This window comes from Xenopus tropicalis, chromosome 6, assembly GCF_000004195.4.
Source record: "Xenopus tropicalis strain Nigerian chromosome 6, UCB_Xtro_10.0, whole genome shotgun sequence".
Classification (NCBI taxonomy): domain Eukaryota; kingdom Metazoa; phylum Chordata; class Amphibia; order Anura; family Pipidae; genus Xenopus; species Xenopus tropicalis.
This window is the reverse complement of record NC_030682.2, coordinates 3841176-3859515: the sequence shown is the minus strand read 5'-3', so window position 1 is coordinate 3859515 and position 18340 is coordinate 3841176. Positions and strand designations below refer to the sequence as shown.

The 18340-nt window shown below is 45.9% G+C and overlaps 2 protein-coding genes across 3 annotated transcripts; one reads left to right on the top strand and one right to left on the bottom strand.

Annotated features, from left to right (window-relative positions):
- LOC100145105 (uncharacterized) lies at window positions 1-1709 on the top strand. Its single transcript, NM_001126621.1, is given in 2 exon segments — window positions 1-1600; window positions 1603-1709. Coding segments are annotated over 2 exon segments (1611 nt in total). The 5' UTR covers window positions 1-7; the 3' UTR covers window positions 1621-1709.
- A 7508-nt stretch (window positions 1710-9217) lies between these two features.
- LOC101730234 (gastrula zinc finger protein XlCGF57.1-like) lies at window positions 9218-13950 on the bottom strand. 2 transcript variants are annotated; one of them, XM_031904261.1, is made up of 3 exons: window positions 13583-13950; window positions 12192-12296; window positions 9218-10866 (listed from the first exon to the last, which is right to left on the bottom strand). In XM_031904261.1, exons 2-3 carry the CDS (start codon window positions 12205-12207, stop codon window positions 9311-9313), a joined length of 1572 nt encoding a protein of 523 aa, XP_031760121.1. In that variant the 5' UTR covers window positions 12208-12296; window positions 13583-13950; the 3' UTR covers window positions 9218-9310. The 2 variants fall into 2 exon arrangements, with proteins under 2 accessions (XP_031760121.1, XP_031760122.1); XM_031904262.1 differs by lacking the exon at window positions 12192-12296.
- Between the last annotated feature and the right edge of the window lie 4390 nt (window positions 13951-18340).

Sequence of the window (18340 nt, the reverse complement as noted above, 5' to 3'; positions counted from 1 at the left end):
CTCAGCGATGGCGGCTGCTGATCTGAGAGACGAGCTGAGCTGCTCCATCTGCCTGAGCATTTATACTGATCCGGTAATGCTGCCCTGTGGCCATAACTTCTGCCGGGGCTGCGTTGGCAGTGTGATGGATGCCCAGGAGGGATTGGGGGCTTATTCCTGCCCTGAATGCAGAGCCGAGTATCAGGAGCGCCCCGCCCTGCCCAGGAACAGAACTCTGGGGAACATAGCAGCGCGGTTCTGTCCGACTGAGCCGGAGCCGGGGGAGACTGGGATTCCCTGCACCTACTGTGTCCTCTCCCCTGTACCCGCTGCTAAATCCTGTCTGCACTGTGAGGCTTCTCTGTGTGATACCCACCTGCGGGGGCACAGCCAGTCAGAGAAACACGTCTTAATAGAACCCACAATGCACCTGGGGGACAGGAAATGCTCAGTCCATGAAGAACTCCTGAAATATTACTGCTGTGAGGATTCTGCCTGTATCTGTGTGTCCTGCTGCCTGGCCGGGGAGCACCGGGGCCACAGGGTGGAGCTGCTGAGTGAGGCCTCTGAGAAGAAGAAAGAGAAACTGAGGAAAGTTCTGGAGAAACTGAGCCCAGAGAGAGAGGAGACTGAGAGAGGAGCCCAGAGGCTGCAGGAGCGCAGGAGAGAAGGGGCAGAAGTGGCAGCCGGTGAAACAGAGAGAGTCACTGCCCTGTTTAGGGGCATCAGGGAAGAGCTGGAAGCCCTAGAGAAGCGACTCCTGAGTGACATCTCCAGGCAGAAAGAGGAGCTCTCACTCACACTCACTGAGCTGATCCAACAGCTGGAAATAAAGAAGGACGAGCTGTCCAGGAAGATCCGGCACATTGAGGAGCTGTGCAACATGGCAGATCCACTCACTGTCCTACAGGAACAATGGGAATCCCATGGGGCTGCCTTTTGTGGGGCTGAGGGGGCAGATACTGAGGGCAGAGAGAGAGAGGGTATAAAGGTCCCGGCTGTAGGGGATCTGGATGTGGGTCGGATCTCAGAGACATTACTCACAGGCTTAGCTGGGATTGTGACTGGGGTAAAGGGAAGGATCTATGGGCAGGAGGCTACAGACCTGGTACTGGATATAAACACGGCTCATAATCTTGTATCTGTATCAGGGGACAGGAAATCTGCTTCCTACTCACTAACAGAACTACATTACCCACAATCCCCAGAGAGATTTCGGAATTATGCTCAGGCTTTAAGCAGCAGGAGTTTCCCCTCAGGGCGACATTACTGGGAAGTGGAGGTCAGTAAATCAGGGGGCTGGGGGGTAGGGGCGGCCTATCCCAGTATAGAGAGGGGAGGGGAGCAGTCCTGCATTGGGTATAATAACAAGTCCTGGGGTTTGTGCAGAGGGAATAATAACAGATATTCAGTGAGACATGACAGTAAATGGACACAGTTACCCCACGTCCCTTCCTGCAGGAGAATCAGGATCTCATTGGACTATGAGGCCGGACGCCTGTCCTTTTATGAGCTGAGTGAGCCAATCAGGCACTTACACACCTTCACTGCCTCCTTCACTGAGCCCCTTCATGCTGCATTCTGGGTACGGGGGGAGGGTGCCTGGGTGAGAATCATTCACTAGTGCTGGAGGGAATGTAGATAAGAGTGTTCCCCCATATTATGGGGCATTGCCCTAAATGGACTGACTTTTGGAGGAATGTTAAAGGGACATACTGTGTGAAAAATAATATTGTGTCAATAAATTGTACTTATATAAATATAGAAGGAATGGGCTTAAAAAGTTGTGTTTCACTCATAGGCGGAGGGAGACTTGTTTGTTTGGGGGGGCTAAAGATGGCCCATACACAGACTGACCTACAGCCAATGTGACACTTAGTGGATTCGCTGCTGGTGTAAAAAATGAACCTCCCAACTGCCTCTTGCGGTTCCCACTGACTCCCAGGGATACTGCGCAAAAGTGCGGGTGGGAGGGGCTTTATTTTACCTTAAAATGCTTAGGATGTATAAGTATCCATACAGGCACTTCTGTGAGGGGTTCTCCATCCACTTGTGTTTGGGATCAGTTAGCTTAAAGGGGGTAGTTCAGCTTTAAATTAACTTTTAATATGATGTAGACATTGATATTCTGAGACAATTTGCAGATGGTCCTCTTTTTTATTTTTAATGGTTTTTCAGTTATTTAGCTTTTTGTTCTGAAGCTCTCCATTTGGTATTTCATGAGCTATCTGGTTGCTAGGGTCTTATTTACCATAGCAACCAGGCAGTGGTTTAGACGAGAGATGGGACTATGGATAGTTAAGGGTCCTGCATGGAAAAATAAGTAATAAAAAGTTACAATAATAATAAAATTGTAGCTTCACAGAGCAATACTTCTTGGCTGCCGGGGTCAGTGACCCCCAAGAGACACGTGGAATTACCAGCAAATACACCATTTCATACAAGTGACTCAGGGACAAGACTGGGGTAGCCCCTTAAAGGGGATATATACCATACATTTTTGCAATGCACTAAACCATGTAAAATAATGTTATATAGAAGTAAGTGCTTTTATTTTAATACCTTTGGGTTCAAATATGTCCGTAACTGCTTGAAAACTGTGCTCTCCCCAGGCCTTATGCAACTTCCGGCTTAGACTCTTCAGTATGTGGCTGGGGCCCTGATAGACTTCAATAACAGAGCTACTTAAAGTGCAGTGAATATGCATAGGGTGGGTGGGGCTTTGTGATGTCACAGGCAGAAACTGGGAGGGGTTTCCCTGCTACAGTAAATCCTGTCAGTCAGTGCTGTGACCACTTCCTGTGGGAGACTGGAGGACACTCCCATCTTTCATTTCACTCTGGCTTCTGACCTAAGAGGTTGTGTATGCAGCTCTCATATAATGGCAGTTTTAGGAGGTAAAATGCTTTCAAAACATCTTTCTTTGTGAAATGGGAAATGGTACTAGAATCCCCAATAGAAAAGATCATTTCCATTGTATACAAGCTATTAATAAATAATGCAGAAACCCCCAAAAGAAGTTTTTGCACGGATTGGGAAAGGGAGCCGGGCATAGAAATAACAGATAAAGCCTGGGTTAGGGTATTCTCATCCATTCATAAATCATCAAGGGCAGTAAGGGTCAGAGAGATGAGTTCAAACTGGCCACAAGGTGGCACTACACCCTACAAAGCTGAAGAAGATGAACAAAAACAGCACAGACTCTTGCTGGAGATGTGATAAGGGAGCGGGAAACCACACCCACATATGGTTCTCATGCCCCCAAATGAAAACTTACTGGTCCAAATTTCTGGAAACAATAGCAACTATAACAAAAATAACAATTAAAGAAAACAAAATACCAACTATCTTACTAAATCTAATCCCTCAGATAAACTGTGTGTTAACAGATATACTTACCCAGCAACTACTGACGCTGCTAGAACCTTAATCCCAAGATATTGGAAAGCGAAAGACCCCCCAACGTACCTACAATGGATATATTTAGTAGAGGAAATGAGAAAATTAGAGATTACGTATATGAGCCACAATAATAGCAGCGCTTATTGGAGACTCTGGGAACCCTGGGTCACTTTCACTAATAAACCCCCCACACAGCCCCGTTGACATAGGAATTTACTTGAACTCCCCATAAACCATCTGACCCCAATGCTATAGAACTTGTTGTCAATCCTTGTTTATTCCTGCTGTACGTAACTGAATGTCAGTGCATTTGTTCCTTCCCCATCCCCTTCTTTTTTCTGTACCCCAACTATTCCTGAAATCAAAATAAAGAATATATTAAAGGAACAGTAACATAAAAAAATTAAAGAGTTTTAAAGTGAAAGAAATATAATGTACTGTTGCCCTGCACTGGTAAAAGTTGTGTGTTTGCTACAGTAACTCTACTATAGTTTATATAAATAAGCTGCTGTGTAGCCCCGGGGGCAGCCATTCCTACACCGGTACAGCTGGGGTGTTTGCTACAGAAACCCTACTATAGTTTATATAAATACCCCGCTGTGTAGCCCCGGGGGCAGCCATTCCTGCACTGGTACAGCTGGGGTGTTTGCTACAGAAACCCTACTATAGTTTATATAAATACCCGCTGTGTAGCCCCGGGGGCAGCCATTCCTGCACTGGTACAGCTGGGGTGTTTGCTACAGAAACCCTACTATAGTTTATATAAATACCCCGCTGTGTAGCCCCGGGGGCAGCCATTCCTGCACTGGTACAGCTGGGGTGTTTGCTACAGAAACCCTACTATAGTTTATATAAATACCCCGCTGTGTAGCCCCGGGGGCAGCCATTCCTGCACCGGTACAGCTGGGGTGTTTGCTACAGAAACCCTACTATAGTTTATATAAATACCCCGCTGTGTAGCCCCGGGGGCAGCCGTTCCTGCACTGGTACAGCTGGGGTGTTTGCTACAGAAACCCTACTATAGTTTATATAAATACCCCGCTGTGTAGCCCCGGGGGCAGCCGTTCCTGCACTGGTACAGCTGGGGTGTTTGCTACAGAAACCCTACTATAGTTTATATAAATACCCCGCTGTGTAGCCCCGGGGGCAGCCATTCCTGCACTGGTACAGCTGGGGTGTTTGCTACAGAAACCCTACTATAGTTTATATAAATACCCTGCTGTGTAGCCCCGGGGGCAGCCATTCCTGCACTGGTACAGCTGGGGTGTTTGCTACAGAAACCCTACTATAGTTTATATAAATACCCTGCTGTGTAGCCCCGGGGGCAGCCATTCCTGCACTGGTACAGCTGGGGTGTTTGCTACAGAAACCCTACTATAGTTTATATAAATACCCTGCTGTGTAGCCCCCGGGGCAGCCGTTCCTGCACTGGTACAGCTGGGGTGTTTGCTACAGAAGCCCTACTATAGTTTATATAAATACCCCGCTGTGTAGCCCCGGGGGCAGCCATTCCTGCACCGGTACAGCTGGGGTGTTTGCTACAGAAACCCTACTATAGTTTATATAAATACCCCGCTGTGTAGCCCGGGGGGCAGCCATTCCTGCACCGGTACAGCTGGGGTGTTTGCTACAGAAACCCTACTATAGTTTATATAAATACCCCGCTGTGTAGCCCCGGGGGCAGCCATTCCTGCACCGGTACAGCTGGGGTGTTTGCTACAGAAACCCTACTATAGTTTATATAAATACCCCGCTGTGTAGCCCCGGGGGCAGCCATTCCTGCACTGGTACAGCTGGGGTGTTTGCTACAGAAACCCTACTATAGTTTATATAAATACCCCGCTGTGTAGCCCCGGGGGCAGCCGTTCCTGCACCGGTACAGCTGGGGTGTTTGCTACAGAAACCCTACTATAGTTTATATAAATACCCCGCTGTGTAGCCCCGGGGGCAGCCATTCCTGCACTGGTGCAGCTGGGGTGTTTGCTACAGAAACCCTACTATAGTTTATATAAATACCCCGCTGTGTAGCCCCGGGGGCAGCCATTCCTGCACCGGTACAGCTGGGGTGTTTGCTACAGAAACCCTACTATAGTTTATATAAATACCCCGCTGTGTAGCCCCGGGGGCAGCCATTCCTGCACTGGTACAGCTGGGGTGTTTGCTACAGAAACCCTACTATAGTTTATATAAATACCCCGCTGTGTAGCCCCGGGGGCAGCCGTTCCTGCACCGGTACAGCTGGGGTGTTTGCTACAGAAACCCTACTATAGTTTATATAAATACCCCCGCTGTGTAGCCCCGGGGGCAGCCATTCCTGCACTGGTACAGCTGGGGTGTTTGCTACAGAAACCCTACTATAGTTTATATAAATACCCCGCTGTGTAGCCCCGGGGGCAGCCATTCCTGCACTGGTACAGCTGGGGTGTTTGCTACAGAAACCCTACTATAGTTTATATAAATACCCCGCTGTGTAGCCCCGGGGGCAGCCATTCCTGCACCGGTACAGCTGGGGTGTTTGCTACAGAAACCCTACTATAGTTTATATAAATACCCCGCTGTGTAGCCCCGGGGGCAGCCATTCCTGCACCGGTACAGCTGGGGTGTTTGCTACAGAAACCCTACTATAGTTTATATAAATACCCCGCTGTGTAGCCCCGGGGGCAGCCATTCCTGCACCGGTACAGCTGGGGTGTTTGCTACAGAAACCCTACTATAGTTTATATAAATACCCCGCTGTGTAGCCCCGGGGGCAGCCATTCCTGCACCGGTACAGCTGGGGTGTTTGCTACAGAAACCCTACTATAGTTTATATAAATACCCCGCTGTGTAGCCCCGGGGGCAGTCGTTCCTGCACCGGTACAGCTGGGGTGTTTGCTACAGAAACCCTACTATAGTTTATATAAATACCCCGCTGTGTAGCCCCGGGGGCAGCCGTTCCTGCACTGGTACAGCTGGGGTGTTTGCTACAGAAACCCTACTATAGTTTATATAAATACCCCGCTGTGTAGCCCCGGGGGCAGCCATTCCTGCACCGGTACAGCTGGGGTGTTTGCTACAGAAACCCTACTATAGTTTATATAAATACCCCGCTGTGTAGCCCCGGGGGCAGCCATTCAAGCTGGAAAAAAGGAGAAAAGGCACAGGTTACATAGCAGATGACAGATAAGCTCTGTAGAATACAATAGTGTTTTATTTGTTATCTGCTATGTGCCTGTGCCTTTTCTCCTTTGAATGGCTGCCCCCATGGCTACACAGCTACATTCTTTATATAAACCATAGTAGTGTTTCTGAGGCAAACACACCGGTTGTACCAGTGCAGGGCAGCAGTACATTATATTGGAATTTCTTTTATTCACTTGAATTTTTTGGTGTTACTGTTCCTTTAAAAACAAAAAGTGAACCCCTGCACTGCCTTCAGTTTGTAATATCTCCCGAGCCCTGTCTGCATCTGTGCCTTGATTGGTCAGTTTTATTGTCTGTCAAAAAGCCGTGCTCTGATTGGAGAATCCACAAGAAGAAAGATCCAATCAGAGCACAGCTGATTACAGCAGAACCGGCGCTTGCAGGAACACAAGACAATTTCCTGATGTTAAAGGTTCCAGGACAGCACAGAAACAGAGGGAGTTTTTTCTTTTTTTTTTTAAGGTGCCAAGCAGGTTTGGGGGGCTTAGCTTTATTGTAAATCTGCCTATGGATTCAGTCTAATTTATTGAAAGTTTCTCCAAAAACCCCACTAGTCCCACCCATCTGTCCCACTTCCTGAAGCCTGTCTGTGCTTGTGTGACTGCAGGGCTGTGATTGGCTCTCCCCCTCCTACTGTGTTTCTGGCAGGGACCGTTAGGACACGCCCACCGCTCATGTGAAACCCAGACAGGGACCTGAGAGGATCTATAGGGAGCTCCAATAAAGGGGCCATTGTTACAGATAGGGTTAATGTTTAGCCCAAAGGGAAACCAGCACCGGATATTATTCATAATTGCCTACAGGGTTAGGGGTTTCTGTTTGTCTCCTTTAAGAATATGATCACTAAGATCTACCCTTGGGAGATCCCCTGAAGGGATAGTGTTGCTGGAACATCCCTAACCAGAGGTTCAATTGTCCCCACTGCTCCCAGTGCTGTTTAGCCCTCCTGGCTGCTTCAGGCATTGCATTTCCAATTGGTTGGTATGGGGAGCAGTGACGGGAAGGCTATTCCCCACCAGAGAGCAATAGAAGCCAAACATCTCATATGGGAGAAGATAGGAATGATTATAAAAAGCTCTCCCCAATGTTCCTGTGTCTCATCTTGTTGTTCCCCTGAGCTAATTCTATATGAAGTATAGAGACAACTGCCCCACAAACACAGGTCCCATTCAGATTATTATCCCCCCAAGTCATTGGAGAAACAAACCCTTTGGTGATTGGTAGATCTGAGTGTAAATAAAATATCCTGTGTATTTCTGATTTACTCTGTGTTACAGTTCTGTGTATGAGAAGGAAGCACAGTTGGGGGGAGCCCTTATTTATACAGGGGCTGATCATCAGTTTGAGGGGGTTTAATTCGCCTGTGGCCTTCTCCTCCCTTAGAAAGATGAATTTGCCTTTAAATATCATAATACATACATGAAGTATCAGAAAAATGTCCCAGCAGGAAACCAATCCGCCCACCCTGATTATTGTCCCACAGATAAACAGATCCCCGGGGGGCTGAATGGGGAATATACGGATGGGCTGAAACTGTTATTTGCATTTTAATGTATTTGGTTTTGTTTATTTGTTTCATGATTGGGTGTAACTGTAACTGTATCAGCAGGAGAGGAACTGAATGGCAGGAATATCCTAGGGCTTCTACTATTGGTCTAAGGGGTTTCCTTATCCTTTGGAACTCGTAAATGATGTAATGAAGTTCCGATATAATCTGTAACGAATGAGGAGTTAATTTGAAATTCTTTGTATCACATGTAATTCACTGGTTTGTGTTGCTGACAAGGGTTTGTCTTTTATTAATTAATAAACAAGCATCTTTTATGCTGAAGACCCTGTCTTTTGAGCCTTGTTAAATAATAAGGTTCTTGTTGGGGAAAGATAACAACATTGATTATGTGTATTTCTGTCTTTTTGCCTTCTGCTTCCAAAACAGACTGGTTGGTGACTACAGAAAACTAGAAATCTTCACCAGAATAACGACCCCTCTTCCCTGAATACATTTGCCCCTATGTTTCTCTATGGATTCCTCTTGCAGTATTTGTATATAGTGTTCATGAACTCATAAAACAAAATGTGTAACAGTATTTGGTTTGTCCAATTACACCTTTAGGGCATTTGTGCTGCTCTCAGAAAGAACCTCAGTCAAAACCCTCTTCTTCATTTGTCTTGGATTCCCATTCACTTAAGCAGCAAATGCACTGAATATGGCCGCCACTGATGAGGGCAGCTGGGATAGCTCAGGAACGTTGATATGTAGGATAACTCAGGAACGTTGAGATGTAGGATAGCTCAGGAACGTTGAGATGAGGGATAGCTCAAGAACGTTGAGATGAGGGATAGCTCAGGAATGTTGTGATGTGGGATAGCCCAGGAACGTTGAGATGTGGGATAGCTCAGGAACGTTGAGATGAGGGATAGCTCAGGAATGTTGAGATGTGGGATAGCTCAGGAACGTTGAGATGTAGGATGGCTCGGGAACGTTGAGATGTGGGATAGCTCAGGAACGTTGAGATGAGGGATAGCTCAGGAACGTTGAGATGTAGGATGGCTCGGGAACGTTGAGATGTGGGATAGCTCAGGAACGTTGAGATGAGGGATAGCTCAGGAACGTTGAGATGTGGGATGGCTCGGGAACGTTGAGATGTGGGATAGCTCAGGAACGTTGAGATGAGGGATAGCTCAGGAACGTTGAGATGAGGGATAGCTCAGGAACGTTGAGATGTGGGATACTAGCAAGATACTATCATCTAATGTGAGTCTGGAGGTGGTACCTCAGTGCACTGTAGCTCTTATATGGTTTCCCACACTCAGGGCACACAAATGGTTTCTCCCCAGTGTGAATAAGACAGTGCGCAGTGAGTGTATCCTTACTCTTGTAGCTCTTCCCACACTCAGTACAGACAAATGGCCTCTCCCCGGTGTGACTCAGTTGGTGATACTGGAGCTGGTGTTTCCATTTGAACTGTTCTCCACACTCACAGCAGCTGAATGGTTTCACTCCAGTATGATTTAGATAATGTCTCTCTAGTTTACTTTTCTCCATGAATCGTTTCCCACACTCTGTGCACTCGTGTGGTTTCTCCCCAGTGTGAACCATTTGGTGCCTTTTCAGATTGTTCTTTGCTGCAAAGGATTTGCCACACTCCGTACAGGGGAAAGTCTTTCCTGTGTGTACGTTAATATGAATGTTCAGTTCGCTTTTATCCCTGAAACATTTCCCACACTCAGTGCAGACAAATGGGTTCACTCCGGTGTGAATATGAAGGTGAGATTTGAGATCACACTTTTTCCTGAAGCCTTTCCCACACTCAGTGCAGACAAATGGTTTCTCTCCTGTGTGAATCTGGAGGTGAGATTTCAGAGAGCTCGAATCCCTAAAGCCTTTCCCACACTCAGTGCAGACAAATGGTTTCTCTCCTGTGTGAATCCTTAGATGCAGACTGAGTTTATACTTATCTCTGAAGCCTTTCCCACAATGAACACAGACAAATGGCTTCTCGCCTGTGTGGCACTGAATGTGGATCTCAAGCCTAGACTTTTGCCTGAAGCTTTTACCACACTCTCTGCAGTAAAACACCTTCTCTCTTTTACAAGAGTCAGTACTAACTTCTTTCAGTCTCTTTCCCCTGTGAGCCAAGAGATAGCTGCTATTTTTTCTTCTTTTATGGCTCTTTTTATGTTCCTGAAGGTCCCTGTTCCATAAGAAGCCCTTATCACATTCAGTGCAGGTGAATGGTTTCCTCACAGTATGAACCCATTTATGAGCAATGAGGATCTTTCTGTGAGAGAAACATTTCCCACATTTGGAGCAGACAAAGCTCCTCCCCGTGTGGATTCTCTGGTGGGTGAGAAGGTTCCGGATGTCACAAAATCTCCTCTCACATTTTGGGCAGATAAAAGGTTTCAGGGCACTGTGGGCTTTAGAGGAAATATGCATTTTTGTGCCTTGGTGACACATCTTGGCAATGTGTGATTTTACAGAGGACTTCGCCTTTTTAAGTTTGGAAATATTGGGCCTTCTGATATCCTGTATATTAGTAGTATTATGGAGCTTTTGTATTTGTAGAGCAGAAGAGGTTCCATCAACACAATGTTCCTGAGATACCTGGAACCTATCATTCTGGTTTGGGGTTCTGACAGATTCATTGGGAGTTTGGGTTCGGCTGAGGTTCCCCTGAACATTTTCACTTTCCCTTCCAACTTCTATGATCTTCCTCATCCTGGACATGTCAGATCCAAATGGAACTAAACAATATCTCCCAGCACTGAGGTTCTGCTGCTCTTTCTCAGGCCAATTCCCTAATAGCAAAGAAGTAAAAGAATTAATTAGACTTTAGTAAAAAAAAAAAAGCCCCATCTCTTCTACCTCCTAGAGACTGAATCCAATGGGGACTCACCAGTGAAAGCTTTGCAGGAAATGTTATTGGTGCAAGGAGTACATCACATTCCTACAGGGGATGTAAAGCCAAAAATCTTATATATATATACACAGGTATGGGATCCATTTTCCGGAAACCTGTTATCCAGAGAGCTCCGAATTATGGAAAGACTCCCATAGACTCTATTTTCATCAAATAAGAATTTAAATTGATTTTCTTTTCTCTGTAATAATAAAACAGAACCTGTACTTGATCCCAACTAAGATATAATTACCCCTTATTGGGGCAGAACAGCCCTATTGGGTTTATTTCATGGTTAAATGATTCCCTTTTCTCTGTAATAATAAAACAGTACCTGTACTTGATCCCAACTAAGATATAATTACCCCTTATTGGGGCAGAACAGCCCTATTGGGTTTATTTAATGGTTAAATGATTCCCTTTTCTCTGTAATAATAAAACAGTACCTGTACTTGATCCCAACTAAGATATAATTACCCCTTATTGGATGCAAAACAATCCTACTGGGTTTAATTAATTTTTTATTGATTTTTTAGTAGACTTAAGGTATGAGGATCCAAATTACGGAAAACCCTCTTATCTGGAATACCCTTGGTCCCGAGCATTCTGGATAACGGGTCCCATACCTGTATATATATATATATATATATATATATAGCCCTAATAAGGAAAGCTCTATAACAGATGTCGTTCTAAAATATCAGATGGCAAAGCAGTTAACACAGGGTTAAACACAGCTAACTGGGGCTCTGTATCCCTCAGTATCTGCAGCCAGAGGAGGAGGGGGCGTGTCTTACTCTCCGCTCCTGTTTTACTTCCTTATCTGGGACTAACTTGCCCTTATCAGCAACTGACCAATGACAATCCAGGAAACTCCTGGGCTATTTGTTCAGTTATAGGGCAGTCCCGGCTTTTGTTTTTATTTCAAGTCTGGTACAGAGCAGTCCCTGCTTCCCTTCATATCGGGCCAGCCCCTGGGCGTGTAGGTTCCCAGGAGCTGTGATCAGAGCTCATTACAGGGGCGGGGCATAGGCTGCTAAATACATTTATTTCATTGGTCTAAATAACACGCAAGGATTTTGATTTTTGACTTTACATCTTCTTTTAAAATAAGAATCCTATGGAAGGTGAATGTGTACATGTTTAGGGGAATGGACAATATATATATATATATAATATAGCGAGTTAGTAACATCCCTCTGTAGGGGATTATGGGAGACTTACTGATATGAAGCAGCATTATTTTCTCTTGTATCCTGCTGGTCTCTGGGATTGGGAAAATCTCCCTCTGGGTAAATCCTTATTCTCCCAGTCCGACCCCCCGGGAACCTGTTGAAGTTATAAAGAGTTGGGTTATACTGTGCAGGAGATCTCCCCAACCTCCGGCAATGTGCTGGGCTCATTAGGGAAGGAGACAGTATCCATGGGCCCAACATTCATCAGCCTATCCCCTCCCCCACACACAGTGGGGCTCATTATCAACAGTGGCAAATTTGCCCATGGGCAGTAACCCATAGCAACCAGTCAGTGCTGACCTCTTTTCGGGCAGCTGGATGTAGAACAATGAATATAACAATTTGATTGGTTGCCATGGGTTACTGCCCATGTCCAAATTTGCCCACTGTTAATAAATGACCCCCGCTGTGTTTGTAACCTGCATTTACATTTATTTGCTTTTCTTATAAATGTTATGGGAACCCAATGGCACAGGTTATCTTGCCCAAGGGAACGGTATTGATACTGAATATGTGTGTTTAATTACAGTATATGATTTATATATAGGAGCTGCCATACTGTTCTGGTAAATGAATCATATCCACAGATTAAACAGATCCCTCTGCCCCACTGAGTCTCTGTATTATAACAAGTAGTGGCCCCCACTATAAATAATATTAAATATATATATATATATCAGAGGAAACCTTAGCATTTAATGGCACTTTGTTCCTTTATACGGTTTGTCATTTCTCGCTGATATTTTCCCATAGGAGGTACATTAGTGCTTATAAATGACATACTGGGGTCTGATGCTTTTTGCCTGCAAAAATATTAATAGTTAAAAACCACAAATGTAAAACCATGGGCTGTAGATACAAACATATCAAAGGCAACATGGACATACAATGTCTACAAACCATAACAATAAATAATTAGGAAACCCGGGTATATTTCCCATTGGCCTAACAAGGGGCCCTGCCTAACCCAACCCAATGCCGAGCCCTTTCCTTTGGTGCCGGCTGGAAATGAACTCCCCTTGAATCACTTATAGCCGGGGCGGCCGGGCCCCAGTATCATTGCACAGGAATAAAGCAATGAAGTCAGATTCCCATAATTCTGTTTATGTTCCATAACCCCCAGAAGGGAGAATATGTCAGATAAGAGACCCCTGTAAGTCCCATTTATCCGTAGCCATGTGGGGAACATTCCGGCAGTAACTTGGGAAAAGAATAGAAGCCTAAGAACTAAAGCCTGAAATACTCTCAGATATTTGTGCCTTTAATCCTTCCTGACCGGCTCCTGCCTGGCTCCCCATTAATGGAAGAAATTATTGGCCTTATTATTGTTGGAATATGAGAAGATAATAATAACTAATAAGGAGCCCCCAGTATAATTACCTGTGTCTGGGTAAGAATTCCTTCCTGTCCGGCTCTTCTTCTCTTCCCCCTGGTACGTCCTCAGCAGAGACTCTCCCCAGAAATCTGCTCCTTGGAGATATTCCCCAACTCTTTATACTACTCCCCCCTTCTGCCCTTAGCCATGGGGAGTAATGAGGATAAAGGGGAGACTCTGCCCCGGCTCCTCCCTTACTTCTCCCATTGTTACTCGTTCCTCTGCATATAAAAGCCTGTATGGGGGCAAGTAGCCCAGCAGGGAGCCAACTGACCCCACCCTGACTATTGTCCCACAGAACCTCTCAGAGTAACAAGGCTCCTCCCATATCATAGTTTGGGGCGGGGGGGACTGAAATGTATTGAAATGTCAGATTCTGGCACATGTTGATGGGGTGAAATGATTATTAGCATTAAAACTATTTGGGCTTGTCCAGTTGTATCATGGATGGGGGTAAGGTATAAATGCTGCTGGGTGGTACTTACCCTGCACATCATAAGGATAAAGGAAACCTCAAACCTCTGGTTTTATAATAACAAGTAGAAAGAGGGGGTGCATGTATATCTGGGTCTGCTCCCCTTGTACTCCCCAAACAGCTCCTTCTATTAGAAAAAGGGTCATTTAAGGGCAGTGCCTGGGGCAAAGTGCACTTTTCTTTTTCAAATCCCCAAGGGGCCCCCGCTGCAGCACCCCAAATCCCCTCAGGGCCCCCCGTGACCTGCCCAACCCCCCCTGAGTGTGCCTAAGTTCAGTTACCCTCAGTATGTTGGGGGGAGACCAGCAGCCAGAGGGAGCACCGGCCCAGTCCGACCCGGCACGGGCAGCTTTGCATGGGGAACAAGTTGCGGCTTGTAGCATTTTTAGCATTGGAATCAGGGTTAATATGATGTGAGCGTGTGAATCTGTTGTGGGACCCCTGGAATTACCCACACATTCAAGATGGTGGAAGGACACACAGTAGAACTTATGGGAACTATAGGAAAGCGCAATGTTCAAATAGCACAACGTTCCTCCATAATAAGGTACACATCCAGGGGTAGTTCACCTTCAAGTTGACTTTTGGAGGGGCATTTGCTGAGCCACACCTTCCCATGGATTATATGATGCCACTATGTATATATTGCCCTGGCACCTCCAGCACTAAGGGCTGCCCTGGCGGTTAAGGGGTTATTATCTCAGGGGCTGTAGGGATTTGGGGCAGTTTTCTAATACTTGTGTCTCTCTTCCAGGAATTCTGTATCCGGCTTTGGCCAATCAGCTCTGTGACTGTCAGATCCCTCTCGGTTACTGGGAGCATTACTGGCCCCTGTGTGGGCATAGGGGGAGTTGGTTTCCCAGACACACTTGGGTGTAGGATAATGGGAGGGTCAATACCTGAGACTGCAAAAAGTGAGAGGCGTAATGCTCATATAACCAAACGAGTTACATCTATTTATCATTGTATGAGTCCCCCCTTCCCCGTTCTCCAGTTTATTGTAATGGCAGCCATACATATAGAGATGAAAGATCTGTGCAATGTTTTTTACACATTTAAAGGGGAAGGAAAGGTACAAACTCAGTAGCTTTATCAGAAAGGTCTATGTAAATACAGCCATAAGCACTCACAGAAACGCTGCACTGAGTCCTCTATTACAAGAAACACAGAATTTCTTGTCTCCTTTTTTGTGAGAATGTTCTTCTGTGTCAGACTTTTTCTCTTTTAGGGCTCCTTCAGGTTTGGGGCCTGAGTCTGCTCAGTTCTCTCCTGTCTCTTTCTCCCTCTCCCCCCTCCCATAAGAATGCATAAGAACTCACTCCCCCTCCCTTAGGAATGTGTAATCTGAGCTTCCAGTGGCTATAACTGCAGCAGGAAGCTCCCAAGACCAAGCTAAAATGGCAGCTGCTATCAGAGGGAGCTTCTAGGGCTGTTACCCAGGAAGGTAAAGCTTTCTGCAAAATAAATATAGGGTTCTAGGTGGCACTAATGTGGCAAATCTATTGGCAGTAAAATGCCAAAATGACTTTCCTTCTCCGTTAAGATCAAACCCAACTTATATCCATGTACAATCTATATGGCTCATTGATCAGGAAAATTGGGAACCAATCTGCTGCTGCACAATATCGCCCTATGGTGAGAGGAAGAGGAGGAAGTAAAAAGGAGCCTTAGGTCTTCCTTCCTCTCTCCATTCCAATCATCTAGTTCTTAACTCACACAGAACAATAGAACGGAGGCCAATATCATGTGACCTGTCCATTTGGGCCACAAGCTCCTTTAACCTGTATTTCCTCCTTCCTATTGGGAATGTGGGCGGAGCCATTCTCTAAATAGCCAAAGTACGTAAATAGTTCCCCAAGCCCTCAGGGCACGGTCCCAATGTACAGGCCAGTATGGGGGCCAACGGTAGGGCAGATATAACTGACAGGCTGAGTATGGGGCACATCAAGTACAGACCCCCCCCCCCCACCGCAGTGAGTCTGAATCTATAAAACCAGGCGGCTCCATTTGGGAAGAACATACGACACAGGGAAACAAGAAAATCTTTAATAAAGCAAAGTAATAACCTAGTGACATATAGCGGCCCCCATGCTAGTCTGTAACAGCAGCAGCCACATACCGTTATATAAAACTCAGTAATATTTATCTTTATTCCAGTACAGTCAGTGGGGAACTTCCCAAGCTCTGATCTGTTATTGAGTAATACTATTCCTTTTTCATTAAAGGGATTTAGGGACTTCTGCAATATTTCTTTTTTCAGTTTCAGAGCTATTTCAGTTTCTATTAACTGCCAATATAATGAACTTTGTAACAGCGCCACCTGCTGGTCAGTTCCTGTCATGGTTCAGTCAGAGAGATTTCCCTGCAAAAGGAAAACAGGGTTCTGATGTTTTTCTGCTTAGAAATGAGAAGGGAAAGGGCATCTGGGGCTTCTGATCTCTTCCCTGAGCAGAGCAACATCAGAACACGTCCCTGTTTTCCTTCTGAAGGTTTATCTCTCTGACTGAACCATTACAGGGACTGACCAGCAGGTGGCGCTGTTACAAAATTCAATATATTGGCAGTTAATATAAAGTGAAATAGCTCTGAAACTGAAAAAATAAATATTGCAAAAGTCCTTACAAAAGCACCCTGAGCAGTTTGACATTAAATTTTTTAAGAGTTTATTATCCTTTCAGATAAAAATACCAAACTTTGGGCAGGTGAGAGGCCTGATGTTCCTTTAGCCCCTAAACCAACGGACAAGAAGGTATACACACACGCACGGACAGGTGCCCCCCTGATGGGGGGCCAGTTGGGGCCCAGCAATGCTAGATCACATATACATCACATTTATGGATATGTATCACAGCTCCAACACAGGGGGGTGTCTGAGGGGCTCAGAAAACAAAGAGATGTTGGTGCCCATAAAGCTGGGAAAGGTTTCAGACTCTCTCTAAAGGGTTTGGCCTCCACCAATCAGCAGTCAGACAGATTGTGTACAAATGGGGGGAATTCAAGCCTGTTGTTACCCCGCCCAGAAGTGATCACCCATCAAAGATAAGGTCCCACCCAGGAACCCAGGGGAATTTCTAAGCAACTGAAGGCCTGTCTCTCATTGGCCAATGCTGAAGTCCATGAGTCCCACCATCAGGAGAATACTGGGCAGCAATGGTGTGTATGGCAGGGGAGCAAGGAGAAAGGCACCGCTCTCTAACCCCAAAATACTGCTGAGCCCCTACAGTTGGCTAAAGATCATGTGAACAAACCAGAAGGAGACTGGACGATTGTTTTGCAGACGGATGAAACCAAAATATAATTTTTTTACTTAAATGGGGAGCGTTCCATTTGGAGAAAGAAAAACACTGCATTCCAGCATAGGAACCTTATCCCTGTATCTGTGAAACATGGTGGTGGGAGGGTTCTGGTTTGGGCCTATTGCTGCATCTGGGCCTGGGCAGCTTGCCATCACTGATGGAACAATGAATTCGGAGCCAGAGAAATGTCAAAACATCTGTACTTGAACTGAATCTCAAGAGACAGTGGGTCACTCAGCGAGACATCCGTCCTAAACACACAAGTGGTTCTGCCAAAGACTGGTTACAGGTGAGTAAAGTGAATAGAGTTCTGGAATGGCCAAGTCACAGTCCTGACCTTAATCCAATGGAAATGTTGGGAAAGACCTGAAGCGAGGGGTTCATGTGGGGAAACCCACCGACACCCAAGAGCTGAAGCCGCTCTGTATGGGGGAGTCTCTGGACTCACTTAAGGTGGCCATACACGCACCGATATTATCGTACGAAACCTCGTTTCGTACGATAATCGGTGCATGTATGGCATGTCGGCGAGTCGACCGATATCGCAGGAAGCTGCCGATATCGGACGACTCGCCGATCGGACAAGTTTGAAAATTTTGATCGGGCGCCATAGAAGGCGCCTGACCAAAATTCTCCCTTCAGAGCTGAATCGGCAGAAGGAGGTAGAAATCCTATTGTTTCTACCTCCTTACCTGCCGATTCAGCCCTGAATGGTGTGTGGCGGATCTTACGATGTTTCGTGCGACCGATGGTCGTACGAAACATCGTCGGATCGCCACGTGTATGGCCACCTTTAGGGTCATAAAAATCTCTTGGAGAGCCACATCCGGCCCATGGGCCTCCAGTTGGGCAGCCCTGTGATAGATTATAGATAGACAGACAAATAGAAAGATAGAACATTGATAACTTGACAGATAGATAAACAGACAGACAGGCAGTGTTTCCTTTTAAATTCATTAGGAATTAGTCGCTAAACTATCAGCCAAGGCTGG